Source organism: Daldinia childiae (genome assembly GCF_008694065.1).
Source record: "Daldinia childiae strain JS-1345 chromosome Unknown Scaffold5, whole genome shotgun sequence".
NCBI lineage: Eukaryota > Fungi > Ascomycota > Sordariomycetes > Xylariales > Hypoxylaceae > Daldinia > Daldinia childiae.
Window position 1 is genome coordinate 2,594,983 of NW_022984646.1, and position 25,616 is coordinate 2,620,598.

Here is a 25,616-nt window from a genome sequence, read left to right on the forward strand (position 1 = left end):
TATAAAACTATCGAGGAATGTGTATATCAGACGTAAGACTTAACCAAATTCGTAGTGAAACTTATATCTACTAATCCTGTATTTCGGGATCGTTTCTTATACTCGAGGTAGGCTCTATATAATTGTGATCATCCAATCCCATTTAGATATGTCAATATCATGGCCTGTTGATATACATAGTTGGTATTAGACCAAAAGCAAATGTGGTCATCAAAAGCAGGTCCTTGTGTAGGATATAGTGCCCTAATATGGTCCTATTCACAGCGAATTGCTCTGGAAGTGTTTAGTCTTTTTATCAAACTATAGGGAATATTAGTATCCAAGACTGGAAACTATCCTACAAAATTAGGTATCATCAAAACTTTTTACTTTCGCCACTCGACTTTCTGCGTAACACGACAGACCATATCCTACTCGAATAGTGACAGAGATAATCTCCAGGGGTATATAGATTTATAGCTTATACAACATTATTTTCATACACCAGGCACCTAGGCCTTAAAAACGGGAGGTCGGTATTCGACATTCTCTAGCACCGCGTCGAAAGCTTCCTGTACATCCGCATGGAAGAACGGCCGGTTAAGGCCATAAACGGGCACTTGGTGAGTGGAACTCTCATCTTCGGTGATCGAAGATGGCTGTGCGCCGATCTCTTCGTCGCCATGGCTCGTGCGTTTCTCGACCGCCCCCTTTTCTCCAAGGTGACTTTCTCTGGAAAGCGGTGATGCGGCATCCGCCAGATCGGCGACACTGAAAATAGCTTTCCAGCGATGGCCAGCTTCAGCGTCTCCTTTGGGCTGTAAGAACCCAAAACCAGCGGCGACAAGAGCGCGACGAGTCCAGGCGTTCCTAACATTGGCAAAGTGCCACTCGACAATATCAGGCTGGGTATACCTATCTAATTGGTTACGCACGTCGATTAAGGCTTGAACTGAAGTCGCATCCACGTTATTAATGGCAGAACAGTCTAGAATGATGGCTCTTAGAGTAGGTCGCTCTGCTGTATCGTCTACAACAACCTTGCCCTTACGAGGACCAGGGTCATTCCAGGGACGGTCCTAGAGTAACATTAGCGAATGCAAATAGAAGCGTACGAATATCAAACTTACACCCAGTTTTCCGAGAGATTCCGGATCGGTCCTTCGCGTGGCTTTGAAAATTCCAGCTGTAAGACCATCTAAGAAGCGAGTTGCGTTCGGATAGTTGAATAGCTCCGAAAATTGGTAGATAAATACGCCAGGGTAGGGATGAGAAACGGGTACGCGAGGATTCGAGTTGTCTTCATGGTCGATCGGGATAAATAGATTGCGCTCGCTCGAAATGTGGCCTTCCCTCAACGTCAAGGGGGTCTTTTGATCTTGGGACAAGGTCTGGCTTGAGCCAGTACGCCTGCTGGATCTTATATCCCCAACAGTTCTAACAGTGGCAACTCCGAGGAACCGACCCTTTGCCTGGAATAAGCGGAAAACGAAGACGGCAAAGGACACGCAGACTGTGGTGTAGATACCATCCTCAATACCGTCGAAGATAGTTACCAAAACTCCAGCAAAGAAGATGATAACCTCCAAGGGGGAAATTCTCCAGAATTGATACACAACGTTCGGCGGAGACACAACGTCTAAGACTGCGTGGATAATTACAGCGGCTAGAGAAGCTTGGGGGATATACCAAAAGACGGCCGTCAACGCGTAGAGAGCAAGGAGCACGACGATCGCAGTAATGACACCGGCGAATGGCGTACGCACACCGGACTTCGCCTTAATAGCCGTTCGGGAGAAAGATCCAGTAGCCGGATATGCACCAAGGAAGGGACCTAAGAGGTTACTGACACCAATAGCGACCAATTCCTGCGAAGGGTCAATGACGTAGTTATTAATACGGCCGAACGACTTCGAGATGGAGATATGTTCGATCAAGACAACGATAACGGCTGCGGGAAGCTCGGAGGTAAAGAAGGAGAGAATCTTAGGGTCGAGATTAGGAACCGCAGCATGTTGAAATCCTGTATATGTTAGCTATGTACTGAAGAAATAGACATATCGTGTAAGTGTTATTCTTTACCTCGAGGAACTTCGCCGAGAACACCGAAAAGAGGGTTGCTACGGCGGTGAAGATTGACACCGGCGCTGATTGCAGTATATAGCAATATGACGAAAGCAGTCCGGAGGGTGGAGACGAAGAAGAGTGTCTTCTCTCGGTGAGGATACTTCTTAGCGAGATACGTGCAAGTTCCCCTAATGATATACAGCATCAGTAAAGCTGTGAGACCCATAGCAGCGTCGATAGTCGTGTATTTGAGGTTCTTCAAGGTGTTGATGATAACCAGATAAGTGGGATCTCGTGTCGAAAATCGCTTCTTCTTGCTGTTCATGCCCATCATCGTGGGTATTTGTCCGACCGCGATGCTGATTCCGGATCCAGTCATAAAGGCAGCAATCGAAGGCAGAGGAATGAAATCGACGATCCAACCAAGCCGTGCCAACCCAAGGAAACATACAATCGCGCCGACAATGACGGCGAGCGCAGACGCTACAACGTGACCCGGAACATCAGGAATAGCCGCCTCTGCTCTGTTGACGATGCCGCCGGTGACAGTCGACATGACAGCGACAGGCTTCGGAAGGAGTTAGCAAAGGCATATCTTTAATATAACGGACCAAAGATACTATGAATTTTTAATAACATACTCCGATTGTAATATCCTTAGAAGTTGCAAAGAACCAATAGATAAGGACACCCATGAATGATGAGTAGAGGCCATATTGAGGCTCAAGCTCCGCCAGTATTGCGTAAGCCATGCCTTGAGGCACCACTACGGCACCGACCGTGATACCTAGAGCCGGATTATGTCAGTCTTGTCCGTGCGATGGAGGGGGTAGATTCTAAGCTTACCAGCAATAAGATCACCAATAAACCATGTCATATTATATCTGGTAATCCAGTGAAGGAACGGAAATAGGCGGTAGAAATATTGGAAGATCCCTCGAGGTGTTGGCGTAACACTCACGAGCCAGTCGACCGCGGTCGGGTCCTTTTCGTCGTAGGGCTCGACATTGGGATGAGCATGAGACGCGTCTCTTGAGTCGGTGCGCTCAGCTTCACGTTGTCCATAAGGGTCGAGGTTCAAGTTAAAGAACCAGGCAAAGCCATGGCCTATTTTGGTTGAAGTAGAAGACATATTTCAGTCTTACACAGTACCAAATATGAACCCGAAGCCGAAGATTATGTCGGGGCGCGCCCCTTGAAGGTCTTCAGTGTAAAAGCTACGCTGTAATTCGGTAAGATTACAACGCAACACAACACAACACAACAACCCAAGTCCAAATATCGACTATAGATGGAAATTGACTTTGCAAAGGGTCATATAATATAACCAAGCTAGAGCAAATGCCATCAACGTGCTCTCCAGGGAAGTGGAATGAACTTGCATGATGCAGTCGTATTTAATATAATTGACAACGGGAATATCTGCAGGCGAGAAAGGGCCGAGGAAATGGATAACCCCCCCGGACGAAGATTTACGATTCTGGATCGCGCACCGAAGAAGGAGCATTGTGCAATTAGGATTTATTCTCATGTATTTTCTTGGTGAGAACCAGTTTATGTTCATTATGGCTTCAGTTGGACGAACGAGAATTCATGTAGATGGCGAGATGTGGGTCTCCGATGATGTGCGCGCCCTTGTAACAGGGATTATGCGGGTTGTGATACCAAAGCGTCTACAAAATCTATACTAAAATGTCTACTAAAATATATGTACCTTTTATAACCTTGTCACTTATACCAAAGCTACCTGGCTACTTACCTTAGCTCTTATTGCGCCATGAGTTTAGGGGGTCAGCTATTAGCCCCAGCTCTCAGCCTTGATCCAATCAAGAACCAATAGAAATTATATCCAACATGTGAAAGGGTTGGTACGATGAATACAAATGACATGTCTACCTACATACAAATTATACAAATTCCAATACTATATGGGACCCCCAAACTTCTAGAACCAATATCGTCACTACGATGAATTTCCAACTTTTCCAACAGACCGGATCCAGATCTTAGCTTCCATTCACACATTAGATCTAAGAAGTACGCATGGCCTAGACCTAAGCCAAGCTAAAGTAAACACGTACATACAGATAAGGAAAGAGGATGAAGGATATACATGAGCTGAGTCTCCATCGAAATGTAACCTAGAAAATCTGATAACTATGAGGTAAAGCATAGCTTTTCTTATACCTTAATATTTGCTCATCTCTTCATCCACGCTTGATTATCGTCCCATAGCATCTTCTTGGCGAGGGGGTCTCCAAGACGGGACACGACGTAAGTCGAATTAACAAATAACTCAGTTACCTAATAATATTCTTTCATGCCTGACCTACCTATGCTACAGAGTACCTGCATTTGCTACTACACCCCATACTCATCTAGGTTCCATATTAGCTCCCGCCAATACTCTTCGTCCCACGGAGATACCGACCCTTACTGAAGGCCTCCCGAGGGATCAACCATTAGACCACGCTTAATAAAGTCTAGATCACGACTTCCCTGGCAGTCCCTGTACTAAGATTCGTAATCATATATGCTTAACTGTCTATTTACCGAGCATAATGGGCGATTATGAGCCCAGCCGGCGAGTGACAAGAAGCCCACGTGGGCTTTACTTAATGTTTATGTCTCTTATTATTAAAGAGAAACTTGCGGGTTTATAAGTCTTCATTAAAAACCGGCCTAATTATTATTTCTACGCGCGATGAGCTTACTTAAATATTACCTAGGTGCCTATTATCATCTATATAGGAACTCCAACCTAGAAACATATATAATTGCCTTTGGTAGATATTCGTCTTTTTTTCTGCTACTCTCGTCGGCACTTTCTAACACTATCATGGAGTATTATCAGATGCCTTGGGCAGATAAAACCAAGATTACGATAGACTGTTTCTAACTATGCTTATCCTGAATATTGCCATTCGATCATCCCCTCAAGTGCATCATGAGATGGCGAATTGAGATGGTGCCTCTATCGCGGTTCTGAGTAATTTTTCGGCTAGAGGAGGAGCTAGACTTAGTAGGATCTCGAAGACTATCAAAGACGTATTAGTATATGAGATACTACTAAAAGCTGAGCTTCAATGACAATATTCAAGAATATCGCGTCCCATATTCGTAATACACTACCGAACTTAGGGCTTAAAACATCCATTCAGCCTCTCAGATATGACACTAGCAATCACATCATGAAGAAGAAAAACCAAACAAACAAGCTAACCTCATGCTATAATTCACTATTGAAGATTCGCAATGAAATCCTGTAAAGTACTTGACGTAGGAGGCTTATTTAGTCTATATTAGATCTAGACGAAAGTGAATTACAAGAAAAGAATCTGACGCCATAGGTTAGGTACTTAGACAAATTATTTGATTTCGCGATCACGTTGTCTATATACTACACCGAAATAAGCGTAAGTTACGAGGCACTATCGTCTATAGGAGTGTATCTTGGTATTAGCGTAATAACTATGACCCCATCCTATCATTTTGCGCAAATAAATTAAAGCCAGGTTCAATACTCATCGAAGGCTTCTTTTCCCTTGACTTCATTCGGGGTCGTGCGGGCTCAGATGCCCGATAACCCCCTTTCATGACTTAAGACACGTTGATTATTATACCTAGTACCTATAAGCTACGATCTATTTTACCAGTATGCTAAGTGTATGCTAGGTGTATATTAATTCTTCAACTATAATATAATAACTATGCTGGTGTTTACCGAGAAGAATAATGCTAGATAATTACCCAAATGAAACCCTTGAAAGATAGACCCCAAATCCAATCAACCAAGCCAGACTCCAGCCATGAACCAACCACCAATGCATCATAACAAAATGCTCCTATAAAACCGCAAGTAGAACATCTAACTCTTAGAACAGCGGCAACTATTACTATCTCCGGGACCACAGCTCCCAGGTACCTTCTCCCACATGCAATTATTCTCGACTTTATGGATATCGCAGGGCACCTCGATAATCTCGATAGGTGTGCAAGCCTGTCTGTCCAACGTGAAAGTGATCGAAGGGGTGTCACTCGGGAACGCGTAGCTGATCCCTTTCCCGAAGCCTCCAAGACAGTACTTGCCACACGACCACTTTGTGAGTGTGAACACGCCAGAATCACCATATAAAGCGGTTCGTCCAATATGGTTCCCGTCCGAAGCTCCATTAAGCCACTGACTCCCTTGGCTTTCTGAGCTCTGGTGCGCGGTTCCCTGGACGTCTTTGATATGGACCGGGTCGTTGGGGTTCACGGCGCGGCCTGTAGTGCAGGCTTCGTTGCCGAGATCTTGAAGCGCCCGATACGGTGCTGGCTGGAATGGTCGGCTGCGCTATAGTGTAATTGTATACTGTCGTAGCCGAGAGGGTATGGCCGGTTTCCATCCTGAAGACGTAGCATTTTCCTATAAAGCAATTAGATTTCTCTGCTGTTATGATAAAAAATATGCGAGGATGAATTAGCACGTACCGGTAGTGATGCCAGAATCGCAACCTATTGGTCCCCTGCAGCCACCGTCCGCGGTCGGACTCGTTCCTAGCGGACAGACACACTGGCCATCCACCATAACCTTTCCATTATTGCAAACCCAGCCACATCTACTACCATCGTAAGACTGACCTACGGGACAGCATTTATAGCCGGTATGATCGCTCCCAACTAAATCGTGACCCTCAGCACAGCAGTCAAACGCGGTGTCGGGGCTCCCAAGTAGTCTTTGACCCGGCGCGCAGCAAGCCACGAATACCTGGTCTGCGTCGAACGTGAGGCGCTTGCCGGTACCCCCGGCACACCGAAAAACGTCTTCGAAGTCAGAACCGGCCTCTTTGAATAGAATCTCCTGGCTTCTTTGGTCGATGCGACTGTCATGGTCAATCTGGGCTATCTCGACATTCCTCTTGTTAAGGTCGCGACGAATCGCCCCAAATGCGAACGGGAGTCCAACACTAGAGGCAACGAGCCCAAGTCGTAAGAGCTTCATGGTGACGGTGTCTCTAAGCAATACTTCAAACAGGCGTCGCGATGGAAGATTAATGAAATATTAATGATGGCGATATCCCTGAACTTGCTGTTGGGACCGGGTTCCTTTCGTAGCTTCATCGTGCTGGGAAATTTATTAGTTTTGATATTGGTAGTAGACATCAAAGGGCCGATTATCAAGGCGACTTTCATACCTGCCTTGGGTATACAACTCAACGAGGCTGGATTACGGCCACAAATACACGTTGAACGATTCACAACAGCGACGTAAACATAACCTTATTCCTCATTGCACAGTTATGCATCGTTGTCAACCAACACGAGACCTAAGTATAGGGTACCACTGATCTGCGCTGAAGATAAAATCGAAATAAGGTTGATCCCGCTGCCAGATCTCTTAGCCCATTCGATAGATGGACGTCGATCCACACAGGAGGGATAATGGTCCAGGTATATGACTCGCGAATCATGTCTTCTGTATAAATTGTGAACTACGTGGTCGAGGGGTTTAAAATCTGCGATAGGGTTTGTGTTACTGCCACGTCTCCTGACCTCAGCTTTCAGCTAGAAGCATAGTTGTCTCTGCCAAGAGCACTGAAAGCGACGAAGAGGCAATTTTTGAGGTCTCCGTCGGTTTACTCGTACAGAGTGGAGATAGGGACATTCGTTTCTTACTGGCTTTTCGGCGGTGATGGAGCTCGACTCCGGATCCACTAGCTTGTAGATAGGACATCATAGCAGTAGGGTGTCAATATTAGGTAGAGTTTATAGTAGTTTAAAGGTTTCATGTGCTCGTCAGTATTTAGGATATTTTAAAGATATCGGGTAACTGTAGCCGAAAGTCCTAGTGGGTGGCGTGGTACGTTGGGTTTATTCAAGTGCTGTAGACTCAAGGTACTAGACTGACTTTGCTTCTATCTTTAACTATAGAATCCTACTTGGCAGGTACGGCATTTATATCAATATAATAATGGTAAATTCTCAAACTGGATTTAAGCAAGCTACATGGTATGTTGCTGGCTAATAACGCATGTATACCTCCTATTGTCTACAGCTATATGGTTCTTGGTTACTCGATCGCATCGCTTTAGGTGCTACATACCGGGTCTATTAATATTAATACTTAACATGATCTAGATCAAATCTTGCATTTTAAATTAATTAGATACTCGTGCTTTATTTGACCCTAACTCACGTATGAAATGCTTTCAACTAATGGTTCATTTCACATACACCCTCAACACAACGAATACATCCTACACCACGTAGAACTATTGATAGTCCAAAGAGAGGAGACATGTTTCTATTTCGTCTGTACTAATCGCATATACCAGTATATCAATTTGCCTATTCCTTCATACCTCCAACAGGTCCTCACAATGGTCAAGACACAATCTTAAGGGGCAAAAGCCACGAATTTCCCAATACCAATGTGATCCGCCGCTGCATCGAGAGCTTCCTTCCAGTCTTCCATTTTGAAGAGCTTCGTGTCCACAAAATCCTTGCCACGAGGAAACAAGCCCCTTTCTAGCATCTTAATGAATAACACAATATCATCCCGATGGTACATCAGCCTCCCTTTTATGGAGATGTCCATACCTATGATAGTAGGGACCATTGGATCCTCATTCCAGCCCATAAAGCTGACACGCCCGCCCCGGCGGAGAGCCAAGATGGTACTCTTGACATGTTGGGACTTAGCTGCCTGCGGCGGTGTGAAATCGAGGACAGCGTCAACAGTGCCAAATGCCCGCAACGCAGCCGCATCCGCCATCACGTCTCCGGTCATTTTCACCGTCTCGATATTGGCGTTCGGCGTGCCCCTTAGCACATGTTCCTTGAGCCTGGCCAACTCCTTCTCGTTTCGACCAAAGGCGATGACTCTTGTTCCCATACCAATAGCTGTCTGTACAGCTGCGCCTCCATAGCCCCCGGTGGCCGGACATATGATGATGGTTTCGCCAGGCTTCAGGTCGATATCCCGGAATCCGCCGAATCCAACAAGCATGTGGCAACTATACAAAATATCCGGGACGGTGTAGCCCAGTTCACCACACAATCTCGCCTCGTCAAGGGCAAAGCAGTTCTCCAGGGGCGCTTGGGCGTACTCGGCGAAATAACCGTCACGCCATACGTCGCGGATTAGCTTTCTGCTTCCCTCACTCAAGCCCTCGTGAATAGCTGTGAGGAACATATCGCTGGGGTTATCGCGCGAGTGGATCACGCAGTCGACATACACAAGCTGACCTGGCTTTAATACTGTCGCGTCGGCCCCGACGGCGACGATACAGCCAATGGCACTGATACCGCCTACGATTGGCTTGGGAAAATTGTAGAAACGAGTACCGCCATAGATCTCGCGGTGGTAAGAAAGTATGCCAGCAGCAGTTATTTTGACGATGGCTTTTCCCAAGCCAGGCTGGGGGGTTGGGATGTTCTTGAGCTTAAAGCCTTCGCCGATGGCCTCGAGTACGAGGGCGCGATGCTCAGTAGGAAGTTCAGATGCCATAGTGAAAGTTAAGATGAAAATGAGGTGGAGATTGTAGAAGAGGTGAGGAGGCAGATGATTCTGGACGTGTTCTCAAGCTTGTAGACTGGATCTTGGAACCTTTATATAAGAAGAATAGCCATTCTATCTCAGCCGGCGATGATCGGATATATTTAAAACTTCTCCGATTAATCTGCGGCAAACATTTCCCATTAAAGGATTATGTTTCCAACGAATATCTCCGTGAGGCTTTTGGTATTATGGCATGATGTTTCCAGAGTTTGGTTTTCCTTCTCCGTACGGTGTTGTTCGATCACTACCTCCTATAGATCCTATTCTCCTTATCTCCACACACCGGACGACAAAAGCAAAAAGGGGTAACCGCCAGTAACTTCACATGAGACGCGATGGAATAATGAAATAAATAAACTGTAAATCATAGGACTTAAAACTAATACATTCCAGTTCATGTCTTTACGGTATTCTACGAAAGGATCATAGCGGTAGTGACATGCATGAATTACTTCATAATAATCACCACTTTACTACAGTACTTACTATAAACCATCTATCGCGGGTATTAGAGTTTGATTATCAGAAAAATCTTAAGACTTCTTGTTTCGGCCTGGCGTGCTCGATATTGTGGTTCGGAGAAAGCTCATAAAACCGGGTGGACACCAAAATAAAGGGGGGTGGAATATGAAACTTATCACCGGTAACTTAGGCGTTAAGCTCCACATGATGAAATACCAAAATCAACGTTATACCAGTCTTATCACCGGTAACCAAGTTGTTTAGGTAAACTCCGTGCGCCAGAATACTAAAGTGGAAAGGGTGAGTCCTATCGCCGGTATCAAGCTGTTAACTCCGCATGCTGAAATAGTTCACGATAAGTTTCAGGAGTGATGTGTGAATGCTCATTAATAATTTTATTTTGAAGCCTCAACAACACATTACGTACGCTCCCAAATGAGTCTTATAAGTACCTCCCGACATATGTTCTCACAATATTAGTAAAGTCTGCCGGGCATAGTTTACTTTCGAAGCTATTTGTCTTAGTATCGGGGACTCCTTGGGGTAAACGCCGTAAAGAACTTGATCTATTCAACTCTAACGAAAAGAAACTGTGGCATTCCGTAGGAGAAATCAATTTCGAAGACTGTCTAGGTTTGTTATGGCATATATGTGTGAGGCTCTTAATTCTCTATATTGTGTATCTACCTCTCAAGTATCTCCTTTAGACTTAGGTACTACATGATATTAATATATACATCTATAGTATTTAATAATATAGCAAGAAACAAGACGTCAACAAAACTCTAAAACTCATGAAAAACGACCCCAGTTTCCCTAATAGCGCGCAAGTCCTCTGCTGAAATCTCATCCCGCTCTTCTCTAATTTCTTTCAGCCTAGGGAACAGGTACTGCTTAATAAATTGACTTAGTGGCAGATTCAATTCCTGGAATTTCTTCTCAAACTCGTCCATCAAAACTTCCAGCTGCTTCGCCAGGTATCGATCTTCCTCTCGTATCTCCTTGATCTCAGCTATATCCAAGAGATGGACCAGGTCATTATCAACGAGATTCCTTCCCCACCATTCTCTAAATTGACAGCACGTATGATGCATTCCAAGAGCCGTAAACGTTATGAGGCGAATATATTCTAATGAGACTTTGTACTTGTTGCTATCGGGTATTGCTACCTCAACCAGTCGTATCCCACTGATTATGTATAGGTAATCATACCAAGTATAATCATAATCATACTTGCGGTAATCTTGAAGACCCAAAGTAAGGTACTTCGAAGTTGGGGTGCATCCATCGACCGCGCAGAAGCAACTGCAGGAGTCCGTCGTATCATCTCCAAACATGCTGGATAATATAGGCTGATTTGCAGTATATGTTTGTTCGACGAAATCTATTTGCAATTCTGGGCTATATCTCCCTATTTTTAGTGGTATTAGATAGCCCAAATCATACATCAAATAATGGATTGTTAGCAGAGGGCGTAGTGTATTAACATACGTCGCAGCTTCGCCTTCCATAGTGCCGTCCAACCGAAAAATATTAGAGGTAGGCATATAAGCTGGGGCGTGGAGGTTAGCCCCGTGATCTTTGAACCAAGCAACAAGTTTTAGCCACGCTTCAGGGTAATGATGTTTGTAATTGTGGAAACGTATAGCATTGGTAACCAATGGAGAGTGTCCGCGGAGCTTTCCATCTATTTTGCAAAAGCCGACGTCGAATAGCTTCTGAGCTATCTGATAGGTCAACCCTCTCCAATGGTATACCGAACCAGGTTCGAGGAAGTCATAAGTAGTGGGCATAGGAACATGCTCTTGCCTTAGTTCTAGTGCGACAATAAATGCTTTATCGTCAAGAAGTTCATCGTTCCATAGCTCAAGCTCTTGAATTCTTTTCGAGGGAAGATACTGTAAAGCTAATTGTAACAAATTTTTTCGTTGTCTTGCGAGTGATTCAACCAAGACATGTATGATTTGCTCATCCTGTTTGTCCATTTCGATTTCCGCTACGGAGAAGTCAAAGCATCTCGAAGGAATGCTAGCTCCGGCATTGAGTAACAACTTTGTTGAATCAACGTCTCTTATATGTAGCGCATATTCTAGTGCTGTCATGGGATTGAAACGTCCACCGTCGGGATATCCACTGCCGGAATTGATTATAGACTGAATGGATTCTCCTGCATATTTGATCAAAAGAGAAAGGCCCTTAGGCCAGTTTACAGCGAAGTGGAGTACTGTTTGTCCCGAATTAGTACGGAAGTGCATGAGCGAAGGGTTATTCATAAGGAGGCGCCGAATATCGTGCTCGCGACGATAAAGGACTAGGTGGAATAAGTCATTGCACTCAAGAACTATACGTCGTCAGTCTTGCCTATATTACCTACACGAGGAGAATTCAAAGAAGCTTACGTTCGTAAAACCCTGGATTTCCTAAACTCATTATTGATATAAGAACCGTATGGTTAATACCAGGTAATGGAGCAGGTATTGTTCCAAGGAGTTCCAAGGTCTTCAAAAAGTTCCGCGCTACAATCGCTTTAAACTTGTAGCAATTGATTGAAAGAATATTGGTATACATCATACTTCTAAGAAGATATCCGAGAGGTGTACTATAAAATGATCAGTCCTTAGATCGAAACTGAGTTGGGTTTAAAAAAGCTTTTACCCAAAATCTGAATCATCATCTATAGGTACGCCTATCTCTCTTAACGCAGCCACAAACTGCATGAAGACAACTGCTGCTTCGTTGAATCCAATAAATCCAGGATTCAAGGATATGTACAGAACCACTGCCTAAGATATAGCTTTTGTTAGTTAATCCCATCGAACAGTATTTCAGGGAGGTTTTGTAGGGTGAATTGACAAACATGTAGCAAGTTCCAACCGCCTTTCATGACATCTGTTGGCCATCCTTCACCATTTGTAAAAATCTTTTTAAGACTAATCAAGCTGTCCTTGAGTAATTCTTCCAACATTGGTATGTTTTTGATATTAGGCAAACTATTGCCGATCTTGCAGATTACCTCGAACGCGGGAGAATGCGGCGGTACAGTCATTCGAACCGTCAGATTAGGATAGACATGCCAGTCGCGAGCCCAATTCATCCGAGCGTACTCAACTTTACACGAGAGAGTGATCATGCGCCGGAAAGCTCGAAATTTCTTCGTAAAGGTCCACTCCTCGCGATTTCTGAAAGAATACATGCAGTGTTCTTGGTGTTGCTTTGTGAAATGCGCTGTTGTGTCACTGGACAGGTACAGAGAGAGTCAAAGATGTTCCGCACAGGCATCCTGAGATTCATCTTCTCCCTAACGCTGTTCCGGACCCAACGATCATCAACTGTATTTGAGCTGAGTGACGCTGCTTGTCCATCAACCCTATCGCTCGCAGCTAAAGCTCGGGTAAAGAATTCTCGCTGGTTGCTCTCTAGGGCCCCAAGTCGCTGATCTATATATTGTTTGAGTGATACTGACTGGGTTTCTTGATTTGCGATGATTAGCGATGCCCGTTTGGATATGACATCTTGATTATCGCCCAGAGATGTCATTATATGCATCTCGGCTTCTCCAAGGCTACATTGGAAGGAAGACTCTAGTTGGTCGACACCGGTATGTATACCGGCTACTGCATGTTTTACATCGGAGAGAGAAGATTGGACTTCTCTTTCCATCGACTCTACCGCGAGTTTTATCTTTGTAGATTCCGAAATAGCGATACTTCTTATTTCTCGCGTGTCATCCCTTCATAGAACCTGTCAGAGGCGAATGCATTAAAATGAGTATAATACCCACAGAGTGACCAACTGCAAACCTCCCAGTAGTTTAACGTGGAAGTCTTGTAGTTTAGATCGAAGATCATCGAGCTTCGCCTTATCGAACGGGTATTTAAATTTGTATATGAGCCTCCGATTGGATTGTTGGTTGGTATACTTGGCTTTGAGTTGCTTGAAATCATTTAGGCAAGCGCCGCAGGCCTGAAGACATCTCTGTAAAGAATTATGGACGTCTGTACTAGGACTTTGTGGTGCTGTAGTCCGGTCTTCGATTGAGCTAAGAAATGATTCTAGCTCTTTGGCGTGCTGCATTAACTGGACAAAGTCCACATCTTGAGATCGATATGATTTGCAGTATTGGATAATTCCTCCAGCGGCCGTAATACCAAGTGAAATGAAGCCAGCAGCTCCAGCAGTAATAGATAAGGGGTCCATGACAGGAATTATGGTAAGTGTGGTAATAGGAAGAGAGAAAGTCAAATCTCCCTCGTCAGGCTCTGAGATTCAGGTTATCTGCCAGAAAGCTTCTAAGCCACCTTTGCCTTTATCATATGATACATGTCGTGCAACGCCAATTGACCAAAAACACCTCAGCCCCAATGGTAGGCATTCTTGTCCGCTTTTATCAGTGAGATGGGCTTGGAATTGAGAATTGTACATATATACAGGGTGGTGTACGTGCGAACTCCGTTCTGAGTTATAACTCCCTTTTCTAGACGTTTCGGCGCATTGCAGATCGGAGCAATCATAGTGGACGTATATACATGTAAATAGTTTGGCTTATTTGTAAGTAGATACATGCTGTCTTTAGGGCTATTAAATAGTAGTAGAATATTAAGGGGCGTGTCAGGGTATAAGTGACACTAGTGTGAATCAGGCATAGATCTACATAGAATAGATATAAAAGGGGCGCTGGCGCCCCTCGAAAGAGAGCAGAAGGTTAAGCGTTAATAAATTTATACTACTATACGGCTACTATACAGCAGCTTCGCTGCTGCTTCTACCATTTATTCTACGTATGACAACCATCAAGGGGTATCTCTGACAGGGCGTTAAACAGGAGCATTTATACTTTCCTAGTAGAAGTCAACAACTACCTAACTTAAGCTATTGCTAAGTGTCTGTATACCCTGATACCAATCTACATACGATTATTTGAACACATTATTAGAGATAATATAAAATATAAACCGTAATGACTTTCTAAATATGAATTTGGGAACAAATCCGGATAACAGCCAAAAAAATCATAGCACATGTTAGAGAAAAGGGAACAGGAAACATAGCTTCACAAGAAAGAACCACAACCGTGATAGGAAACTTATATCTCCCTAACCTAGAGGATATATCTAGTAAACCTGTGTCTCGAGAGGGGTATCAGAGACAACTCTAATCAACATAGGTCTAGCTAACTGCCAAGGTGCCCTCCATGGAAAAAGGTCCACCATATTATTACAGAGAATTATTCGTTCCTCATCTCATCTTATCTTGTCTCTCAGCTACATCCATGATCGTGAACCCTAACACGTGCAACAATGACTACCAAAGGCTGCAAGCCGCGTGCCAGAGCTCTTATCATATGTCAACCTCGTCCACGTAATCGAAAGTTTCCATCTGGAGACAAGGAAAACAACACCGATATCGTCGGGGAAAGGGGCTGAACAAGAAGAGAAGCCTGCTCGCTCGTACAACTCGTAAAAAGGGGGAATGTGCCGGCCTGAAAATGCTGTAGTATCAACCCTTAACGCCGAAGGCTTGTCCTTGTCAATCGTATATACCAGGACCGAGTCCATCTCGGTTCATGTTCGCATCCGCCAAGATAAAAACACACCCTGATCCGTCCAGGTAGTTGGCCGCCAACGCCCGAGGCCATGCAAAAATGAGAAAACCGTGAAAATAATAAAGTGGGGTATCTTGGTGCAACAGACGATAAAGGAGAGGGTCTCACTTCGAGCCCGAATAGGACTGATCATCTTCCTAATAATAATTTTCCTGATCATATCCTATTTGATCATATGCTATCTGACCATATGTTCTCGTGGGGTCCTAGCCTAGAGAGCTTAGGCCAGTGTGTTGGGCCACATCAAGGTCGGGTTCAGTATCAGACTGGGCTTCAGATTGGACCTCAGACTGAAGCTCGAGCTGAGGCTGAGGTTGAGGTTGGGGTTGGGGTTGGAGTCGGGACTGGGACTCGGACTGGAGCTGGAGCTGGGACTTAGAGTTGGCAAGCTCCCTAAGCTGCAGATTGATCTCTTCAATGGTCTGCATCATGGCCATGCTATGAAGAGATTGGGCACGGACCTCATTTCTCAGTTGCTGATTCTCCTGGTGCAGACGCTTCACTTCCTCACGGAGATCTGTTTCAGGCTTGCGCTTCTCGCCTATCTTCTCAGGGGCTACGACCTGCTGCAGAGGGGCCGGGTTTTCCTCCAGCTCATCTTCAGGTAACTCTACTACTGTAGGACCATTGTTGGCGTCGCTAGGGGTATGCACTCGACGAAGATGCTCATTAAGATTCTCCATGCGAGAGAAACCCTTGCCCTCGTGACGTTTGCAGTTTCCGTGTGGACAGTTAAGGGGATTTTTCGGTCCACCATGCTTGTTATGAACCTCCCTCTCGTGACGTAAGAGACCGCCGGAATACGTAAATCCGGCAAGTTTCTCACATCCCGACGATAAGCACTTATACGGTCGGTCGTGTTTGTCCATGTGTTTGCTTTATAAAAAAAGAGTTAGCAAGGGTTACTTTCATAAATGTAAAGAAGATTGGGTTTATATCTTACCTCCATTCACACTTGCGACTGAATACCTTCACGTCATCTGTGCAACCAGCGAAGGAGCAAACAAACTTTCCCTCACGATTCTTATTCGCGATCCGGTTAGGCTTCACGATAGGGCCTAAACGGGGTGGTCGGGTATGATGACGATGTCCCGGCGTAGAAAGGCTTTCCGGAGGAGAGAGCGGCTGATCGAAAGGAGAAGGCGAATCCAAACCATTAGAACTGGGAGAAACTGGGAGTAGGACCTGTTCATCCCCCGCACTGTATCCCACTAGACCATGTATGGAGGGGCCAGGAGAGAAACGGCTCTCTCCTTCCTGATCTTGACGGTCATCGATGCCAGGAGGATATGGACCTGAGGGTAGGACAGTACGATCTTTGAATACAACACTCATTTTGATAGAGTAATTGGGAAGCTGTCTATTATAGGGTCGGTTGGCGGTGAAGACCTGGAGGAACTCGAGACGGACGCGATCGTTGAATCTATCTTTCTGTTTGAGGGTATACTGTCGACAGATGCCGGATCCTTCGACGGGCTGGGCGAGAGCGTAGTCGTAGTCTATAGATCGTTTTGTTAAGTGCTTGTGGAGAGCAGCGACGTGGTTCTTCACGAAGTGATGACCTAGTGTAAAAGAAGTACCATTAGCAGCCCGACACGCTGATAGTATAAATGTAAGGTATTCACGATGGAGATGAAATGATGTACGATTGGCAGGTGAAGCTAGCCACAGTGTATCTTTCAAGCCGAAGCGACTTCGCACGGATAGAAATGGCGACCCAGTTTTGGTTAGTTACCTGCTTTCCTGCTGAGAAATCAGTGTAACTTCCATGTATCCCACCTATATGTCTTTAACCGAGTCTAACTAGTATAACTAGTATAGACTTGGATAAAGACATAAAGATATATACATCTATGAGATAAGATACCTATGCAAGACACTTGGCTTGGCAAGCTAAAGTAACAGGGGATATGATTTTAAATAGAGCTGATTGGACTGAATGTAGGGCTTAAATAGGTAACAAAGAAAGATGTAACATCAACTTACCAGGTAGAAGATCAATAGCTGGAGAAACTTCAATCGCATATGTCCAGTTGTCATCACGCAAGTGAGCTTCACCCATCGCGGATCGTGGTTTTCGGGAGTCTAGGGGGTTTTATACTTGTTAGTCCGGTATACTATTTTAGGCGGCAACGACGATTGCCCAACACGAGGCGTAGCTTCGAATCATCAATCAGGCTGAAGCATGACTCACCCCCGGCTGTTCGGTCATCCCCCCCAAGGGTAGATCTCTGAATAGTTCCCTCCGGCTGGGTGGTATTGTGGAGCATCGAATAAGGAATATCGGCGGCGACATCGAAATCGTTACCATGCCTGATTAGTTCCGAATTTGGAAAGACCGGGTTGAAGGGATTGTGAAGCCCCAGGCCCTGCTCCAAGCCCTGGTGATAACCCATGCCGGGATCTGTTGCCTGAAAGTCAACGCCCGGAATACCCCAGATATTGTTAGGCAAATGATCTTGATGATTCGCCATGACTGATCTATTATCCGTGCATGTTAGTTATTACGCCCCCACGTACGATCGCGATCACGGACATACCTTGGCAGATCAAGTGATTTAAAATCGATAGTTAATAGCCTGTAGGTCCTTTGAAATAAAAGGCAAATCAATACAGTCCTGTAAACATGCTGTTCAGTGATAGGTCAGGTGCATAAGTAATTGGGCTAAGGCGTCGGAGAAGAGAATACCATAGGCATTTCGAAGTAACTTACCACCAAAGAGAATGCCCAAGAACCAAAAGTACTGCAAGTTATTCTTATCAGTTCGGTGTGTCGAGTAACGGAGCCTTGCTTCTGATGGTGTTAGGAATTAAGAAAATGAAAAAAGACAATGCAGCCTTCGAGATGAGATATGCGGTGCCACACACACAAATAAATTTAAAGGAAGGCTGGTTTTAGGAATAAATTGTGTAAAAGTACTACTTGGTGAAATGTTGCCTAGGCAAGTAAACCTTAAATTTGTAGGTTCTCTTGTGTATTAAAATGAGAGGCAAAAGCGGAGAGTTGATTTGCCCAAGTGCTGCAGGGAGTCCACGAGTCTGCAGGTCTTAGGATAGTTGCCCTGTAGTTTATGTAGCAGTTGTTCAGGAAGGCACCTAGAATCAGGAACAAACTAAGAGCCTCGAGCTATTTCTTAAGTACCCTCGGCGATGTTGAACAATACTCGACCTTTGGCTTTGGTAGTTTCTGACAAGCTTCCCTACTGTCCTAGATTGTGACTAAGGCATTAATATTCCAGAATACTCCCTTTTGATCTTTTAGAATAGCCTGTATACATGTTCACATCATAGGATTAAGTAAGACAAGTTGTCTTAGAATTGAATTATTTTTCTTTGGACTATCACAGAATACGAGTGTATTCGAGGGAACGCGGCAGCCTGGCTCCATGACCGTATCTCGTTACATAGGTATGTATAACAATCAAGGCTCGCCCTTTCTTAAATCTATCCATAGCTTCAGGTACTACGATTCACAGGGTGCTTGTCAGACCTATGCTCGAGTCTTGCTAATGATTAGCAACCTAGGTAGGTACGGCGATCTGCCCCCACTACCGATATATACACTATATTTCGGTGAATACGAACTTAGGTACTTGTAGCAAGATGTGAGATAATAACGGTCCTTAATCACCTAGAAGTGGAGGGTTACAACGAGTCAAAAAGGAGTGGTAGATATAGCAACCGTTCAGTTGGTTGCACAGGGCCTGTTGATAGCCCTGACGGGCTATCCTTAAAACGAAGCTAGCTATGATAGATACCTACCTAGGTAACTACTACATATGTACACTCTTTACAAAAGTCCAAAGACTTAGAAGGCTGCTTCTAAGGCTGATAACTGGAAGCTTTGTGTGTTCCCTCCATAGCCACGACGTATTTCTTGTGTCGAGATTTCGAGAGGTGTCAGGATTCTAGATGAGACATCTAGAACAAAGAGCATGTTCAGTATATAGACGTAGAACCTTCTAGTTAGTTAGAGTTCCTTGCGGAACAACGAAGTTGTTTCCATGCTGTTTGGTTCCACCTCGTGACAAGAGGTCTAGGTAGATATGCACTTCTAGAACCCGGTCTTTGGCTTCGCTGCTATTGGCGTGGGTTATTCTTCAAGAGAAATCCGGTTTGATATTGTCGAATTATTTTCGGGGTACTTATGAAATGTAGTAGATTATTATATGTGTAGATGATGAGAAATCTAGCAAATATACAGACTTGTTAGTACTAGAGAATCCAAAAAGTGGGATGGGAAGAAAGTAAGCAACTATGGGATTACGAGCCGAGATATCAAGATGCAGGCAAATAGTGGAATAGGACAAGAAGCTTATCTGAGATCAGACACGGAAGTAAATGCACTATTTTGTCCTAGATGCCTTTGTGATATAGATGTTAACATGAAAATAACATCATGAGAACAGGTGTGAGAAATCAAATATACAAATAAATTAGAGTGGATAATTGATTTATGACTAGGCAGCCACCAGGCAGACCCCTATAACTTTCAACGTTTATATTATATTATTCCTGTGTTAGGCAGTTCCATTGTTTCACTGCGTAGTAGTTCAATGTAGTTCGGATAGCTAAATTATATCAGTATATCAGTATATTGAATAACTCGATATCATGTTAAGCCGTTTAGTGTTATTGGAGGTCTAAATACAGCCGAGGCCTCGCCTTACCTGTATGGACGCTACCACACTAAATTTAGCGTAGTAATGACGGGAGGCCGGGTACTACGGCTACTCTACCCTTCAGCCCTACAATATACGACAAACGCGACGCGCTTAGAAGAAGTAAACTGTAACATTAAGTCTAAATTGTTAGTAAGCACGTATTTATTGACTCACTGTTTGTTATTTGCAACGCTATTGATTCTAGTTTCAATTTTACCTACGGTACCTAGATAATTTCAAAGTGCCACTATGTCATCCCCCCCCGACAAGAGTCATGACCCCGACAATGCGGTGTCTACTATTAACCCGAACCCGTCGTTGTAGTCTTACTATTACTCATTCGAGTCGAGGCTAGGGTATAGATTACTTTTAGGTGGTATGCGACACTTTGAGTATTGGGAGCACGACACCTATCCTTATCCAAGGATCTACGCAATATGGAAGACTGAAAAATGGCTGAAATGATTGCACTGCCCCTTGGCTTTCAGGTGCTCGATGCCGGCTGTGGTGTCGGCCACGTAGCGTTGCGCATGGCGAGGACCCATGGACTACGCGTCAATGCCAGATGTCGTGGACCATCACGTTGCCAAAGCCTAACGAAATGTCGAGCGCTCGGGCTTACCAAAAAGCACAGTTAGAGTGCGCAAGATGGATTATTACAATTTGGATACATTTGCCGCGGATTCCTTTGACGATGTTTACACTATGGAAACTTTTGTACATGCTACTAACCCTAAGGCTGTCTTAGTCGGCTTTTACCGCATTCTGCGCCCCGGTGGTCGTCTTGTACGATTCGAATACAACTACAACTCACTCAATAATGCACCCCGTGATATTACCGATTCAATGGTGAAAGTACAAGTATGCTGCTAGGCCCACCAACACTATATCACACACTGGGGTATCCAACCAGATGTTAAACGATGCAGGCTTTGACAATATTGTCGTCTGTGATTTTTCTGATAATATTTGCCTCGACACGGGTGTTTTTCCTTCTTGCTATCATTTCATATTTCTTTATTCTCATCTTAAAGCTCGAACGTTATGTTATCAATACAGTTGCAGGGTTTCAGCCTCACAAAGGTCTCACAAAGGTCTCAATCACTAGCATTGTGTAGCTATTTCAGCCACAAAACCTGGCGATCTAATCAATAGGTTAAAGCCCAAATGATATGCTCTGTCTGACTACTTCTGGAACACATTGAAATATGATCTTACTTAAAGTACGTCTTTCAAGTAGAATAGCTTATATAACCTATAACTTGGTAAGTTTTGCCGCGGCCTTCATTATCTGTTGAAAGATGGTTCCCCTGAAAATAGTATGTCTACCTAATCAATCAACGATAAGATTCGTTTTCACTAACAATGAATATTTGGTCTTAAAGGTATTATAATGGTTAATAATAGACATACAATTGATAAAGATTATGCATAGATGGAATAATGGTCTATTGTCTTTAGTTAAACAATGCATACTTACGTTATATCAAGCTTAAGACCTTTTAATACAGATAGATCTCAAAATATCATTTAACATATCAAATTCCGATAGGTACCTAACCTACCCTACATAAGCCACATACGAACATCCCAGAACAGACATCATCATTACCTATCACTATGATAGACTTCTCACCTATCTCGCAATTCCTCGTTGGGTGGACTCTTGCTCTCCTAGCCTTCGCATTCAGTATGCTTTGGTATGATGCACTTTGTATATTCGTAGGGCTGGTATACTTCTACCTCTCTGTAGCCGGCGCATGCCTCCTTATCACCATACACCCCGCACTATTCATATGCGTCTTCTTGTGCATCTGTTGCATGCGCTACTGCGATATTACACCTTCAGCGTTTCTACGCTACTAGTTTCAACCTATTCCCACAGCTTCCATATAGAATAACTAGCGAGTTGCTTAGATTTTTACAATATCGTTTATCTTAGTAAGTAGAGGCTAATGTTTAGTTGCTGGTGTTTGGCCTGGGTTGTTTATTAGTAGTAAGGTATGAGTGTTGTCTAGAAGAAAAGGAAGTCAAAATAGTTAATGATAGTTAATGTAAAGCAACCTTGGAAACTATTGGCCTTTTCCTCCGTTTAGGGTTAAATCTAAAAGAGAGGTATCTTTGGTGTCGTAAAGCTGAAGTACCGTTGCCCCTATGCTTGCATATTAGCACCACTTATCGAAGTACAAACAATGCACTGGCAGCATGGCGTCAAAAAATCTATCCCATACTGTACTGGCCACCTCGGTAGTGGGCATATTTTTTTACGGCATTCTGCCTGGCTGCATGTAGTGATATTAGGTATGATAGATCGGGCACCTTCAATTGGATAGGTGCGAATAATAAACGGAACACTGGGTGGGTTGTGAAACATGTGCTTTTTATAGGTACGATATCACATTACAATGTATATTTTCTAGAAAAACTTGTCCAGGCAACAGTAGGCTCTTCTCTTTTATCTCGATACAATACCACTCTTTCAAACTTGACTTTTACGGTTCTTTGTTTGAAGTCAAAAAGTTTTATCACCAATCAATATGGGTCAATACTGGAAGCTTATTAACTTTGATAAATCGTTGATGGTATATTCGGGAGGCGTCAAAACAGGTCAGTTTATAGACGGTGTAGACGGACCCCCAGTATTAGATGTCCTGATGGTGCCCGGACATAGAAGGCTTTGAGCTAACTAGCAGTCAAGTTGAGAATGCACGGGCGTGTATTGAATAACTGGTGCGAAGATTCTGTCCTGGGGAAAGTTTGAACGAGTCAGCCCCAAGCACACGTAGTGGTACTACATGGGACCGTTAGAGTAGACGCGCAAATTGCAAAGAATAGCTATAATGTATTTGAATGGTGATCTGAGACTATATTAGACTATGTCCAACTCAACAATATATATTATCATATTCCTGACTGTTATATGCCAGTTGTAAGGCTCGATAATTTAAATTATGTTCTCTCTACTATCCATACATAAGTAGAAATGATTATTTCTATTTTTCAAACGAGATCAAATATCTACATCCTTAGAAAGACCTGGGAAATAGGTAAAGCTAAACAGCATAGGTGGATGAGATTGGTAAAGGGGGGCGAGGGAAACTGCTGGCAGCACAATATAAAGGTTGGAAAAGAAATTGTATTATCTTAACTAGAACTTAACGATATAAAAGGAAGTTATAGTACCTAAAATAATTAACTATTAAGACTCCAAGAGGTTTATTAGAATAAGCTACGCAACTATTAACTATAGAGTTATGACTACCTATTATGTTTCTCTCCCCCTTCGTCCTAGTCGGGATCCTCTATCCATGATTAGGTTCTTTCATACTTGATATTAATTTATTCCGCTTCTACCTAAAACAGTTTAGAGACTATTTATACTTTATTCGGCGGCGGGGGGGGTGGACCATGGCAGGTAAAGGTAATATCCTGTATTGATCGAAAGATACGTACTTTGTATCGCGGTGAAGAGTTGCAACAACAGGTCGTCTTATAGGTACTTGAAACTCATTTCAACGTATTATCAATTCTTTTTAAACATGCCAGAGCGCCATTAATCGCACACTAGTCAGCTATCCAGGCATGGCACACCCTATACTCGTCCCCAATACGTTTGGCGGTATCGTTGAACATCAACCTGAGCCAGAGGGAAAATGTATTGATAATGCTCCAAACCAGTGGTTATTCGATCTATATGCTCAAACCCTGATTTCCGGAGTACCTTTTGGCTTGCGACATTCATCTTTTCCGCCTTACCAAGCACTCGCTCTTTGACTTTGGGCGGAGAATCAGTAGACAATTCTTCTTGACCTCCAGGTCCGTGTATAGTGTCAGGGTGTACTTCGAAGGTTGCAGTACTACGAGGAAGATTCCAATAAAATTGCAAAAGGGCTTGGACAGCCTCAGTCGCGCACCCTTGGCCCCAATACTCTTTTCTGATCATGTAAGCGAGGTTAGGCCAACCTCTACCAAACTGCAAAAATAGTTCCCCAACGAAGTCTCCTTCTTGGCCATCAGGAGATCGACAGAGAACTGAAAAATATAAGTTTGTATCGGACCAAGGTCTCATGCAGTCTACGAGTGCTCCAAAATTCAAGTTTAGGTCATATTGAGGATTAGATCCACCTACATAAGCTAAAGCTGTGACTTCTGGTTGACTGTGAAGGATATTATACCCCTCTATATCTTTTAAACGAAGCGGCCGAATAATAAGGCGATCGGTGACGATAGGGTTAGCCCACGTTTGTACCTCTAAGACGGGAAGGGTCGTCTCTATGGTGATATTAGGGTTTTCTGGTCCGCAGGAGCCACAGAAATAATCCGCCATAACGAAAAAAATAAAAAATAAATCAGGAATCCTAACTAACTGTAGCAAGGTCTGACTGTAGATCGAGCGAGTTAGAGGTATCTTTACAAATCAATGTTGTCTATGTGCTTCGAACACAGGTAATGGGCGAGATTAGATTCGTAGAGGAATAGGGCAATGGCTCCCTTTGTATTTTTTTTTTCTCTTGTTAATCTGATTAACACGATGGTTTGGGCAATTAACTAAACTAGAAAGCGCTAGTATATGTTCTTATAGTAAAGGAAAAAAAATATTATTTTATTGTTTGGAGTGTTTTTAGGCACATTGGGGGTACGCTGGAATAGATTCATAGTTGTGTCTAAACAATGTTATTATATTACGCACCTGAGTATAACAATGGAATTTCTCGCTCTTTAATTCTATGGAACAATATCTTTGGGAATAGCTACGAGCTATGCTATCGATATTGAACAACATGACCCCCCTGGAACGAAGTCATTCGACCTGCATGTTCTTGATCTATAACATCTATTATGTGCCTACTCGATATCATTCGTTTAGGAACCGGACTGCTGTTCTTACACAACACCGGGAATTAGAAAGCTATATATGATGGGACTTATGGCTTCATCTAGAAAATAACTTGACCAGATCATTCGACATCACCTTCGAGATCAAAGAAAAACATCCTGTTGAAAAGCAATTTCTACAGAACACCAGATCTTAACATTCCTACTCTCAATTTAAAACCAACACTACTTGAGTACTCAAACTAAGTGCACAATGACCGCTCTTCTAGGTCCAGTGACAGTTTTCCAAATAGGCAGTGTAGTCTTCAGTTTGACGCCTTGGTTGCTCATCTCAGCCGCAGATGTCATTATCCGCTTTGAAAGTAATGGGTTTCTTAACTCTACAATTCGCTGGGTCATGTTAATGGCGTGCCTCTGGACTATTCGTATGAGATTGTATCCTACAATACGTCGCCGTCGATAC

The 25,616-nt window shown here is 43.7% G+C and overlaps 4 protein-coding genes across 6 annotated transcripts; all 4 read right to left on the bottom strand.

Moving 5' to 3' along the window:
• Positions 1–491: 491 nt before the first annotated feature.
• GL218_05842 (Sulfate permease 2) lies at positions 492–3,178 on the bottom strand (the record flags this gene model as incomplete). The annotated part of the gene is made up of 5 exons (XM_033582534.1): positions 492–1,058; positions 1,110–2,002; positions 2,062–2,614; positions 2,688–2,833; positions 2,893–3,178. 5 exons carry the CDS (start codon positions 3,176–3,178, stop codon positions 492–494), a joined length of 2,445 nt encoding a protein of 814 aa, XP_033434538.1.
• A 3,122-nt stretch (positions 3,179–6,300) lies between these two features.
• Positions 6,301–7,030, bottom strand: GL218_05843 (cysteine-rich secreted protein; the record flags this gene model as incomplete). The annotated part of the gene is made up of 3 exons (XM_033582535.1): positions 6,301–6,454; positions 6,520–6,619; positions 6,670–7,030. 3 exons carry the CDS (start codon positions 7,028–7,030, stop codon positions 6,301–6,303), a joined length of 615 nt encoding a protein of 204 aa, XP_033434537.1.
• A 1,395-nt stretch (positions 7,031–8,425) lies between these two features.
• Positions 8,426–9,538, bottom strand: GL218_05844 (Alcohol dehydrogenase 2; the record flags this gene model as incomplete). The annotated part of the gene is made up of 1 exon (XM_033582536.1): positions 8,426–9,538. The coding sequence occupies one exon, from the start codon at positions 9,536–9,538 to the stop codon at positions 8,426–8,428; it is 1,113 nt and encodes a 370-aa protein (XP_033434546.1).
• Positions 9,539–15,859: 6,321 nt separating this feature from the next.
• GL218_05845 (uncharacterized protein) lies at positions 15,860–18,049 on the bottom strand (the record flags this gene model as incomplete). 3 transcript variants are annotated; one of them, XM_033582537.1, is made up of 5 exons in its annotated part: positions 15,874–15,919; positions 16,011–16,529; positions 16,597–17,152; positions 17,640–17,738; positions 17,848–18,049. In XM_033582537.1, 5 exons carry the CDS (start codon positions 18,047–18,049, stop codon positions 15,874–15,876), a joined length of 1,422 nt encoding a protein of 473 aa, XP_033434545.1. The 3 variants fall into 3 exon arrangements, with proteins under 3 accessions (XP_033434544.1, XP_033434545.1, XP_033434543.1); XM_033582538.1 differs by having other exon boundaries at positions 16,597–17,215; XM_033582539.1 differs by having other exon boundaries at positions 15,860–16,529; positions 16,597–17,215.
• Between the last annotated feature and the right edge of the window lie 7,567 nt (positions 18,050–25,616).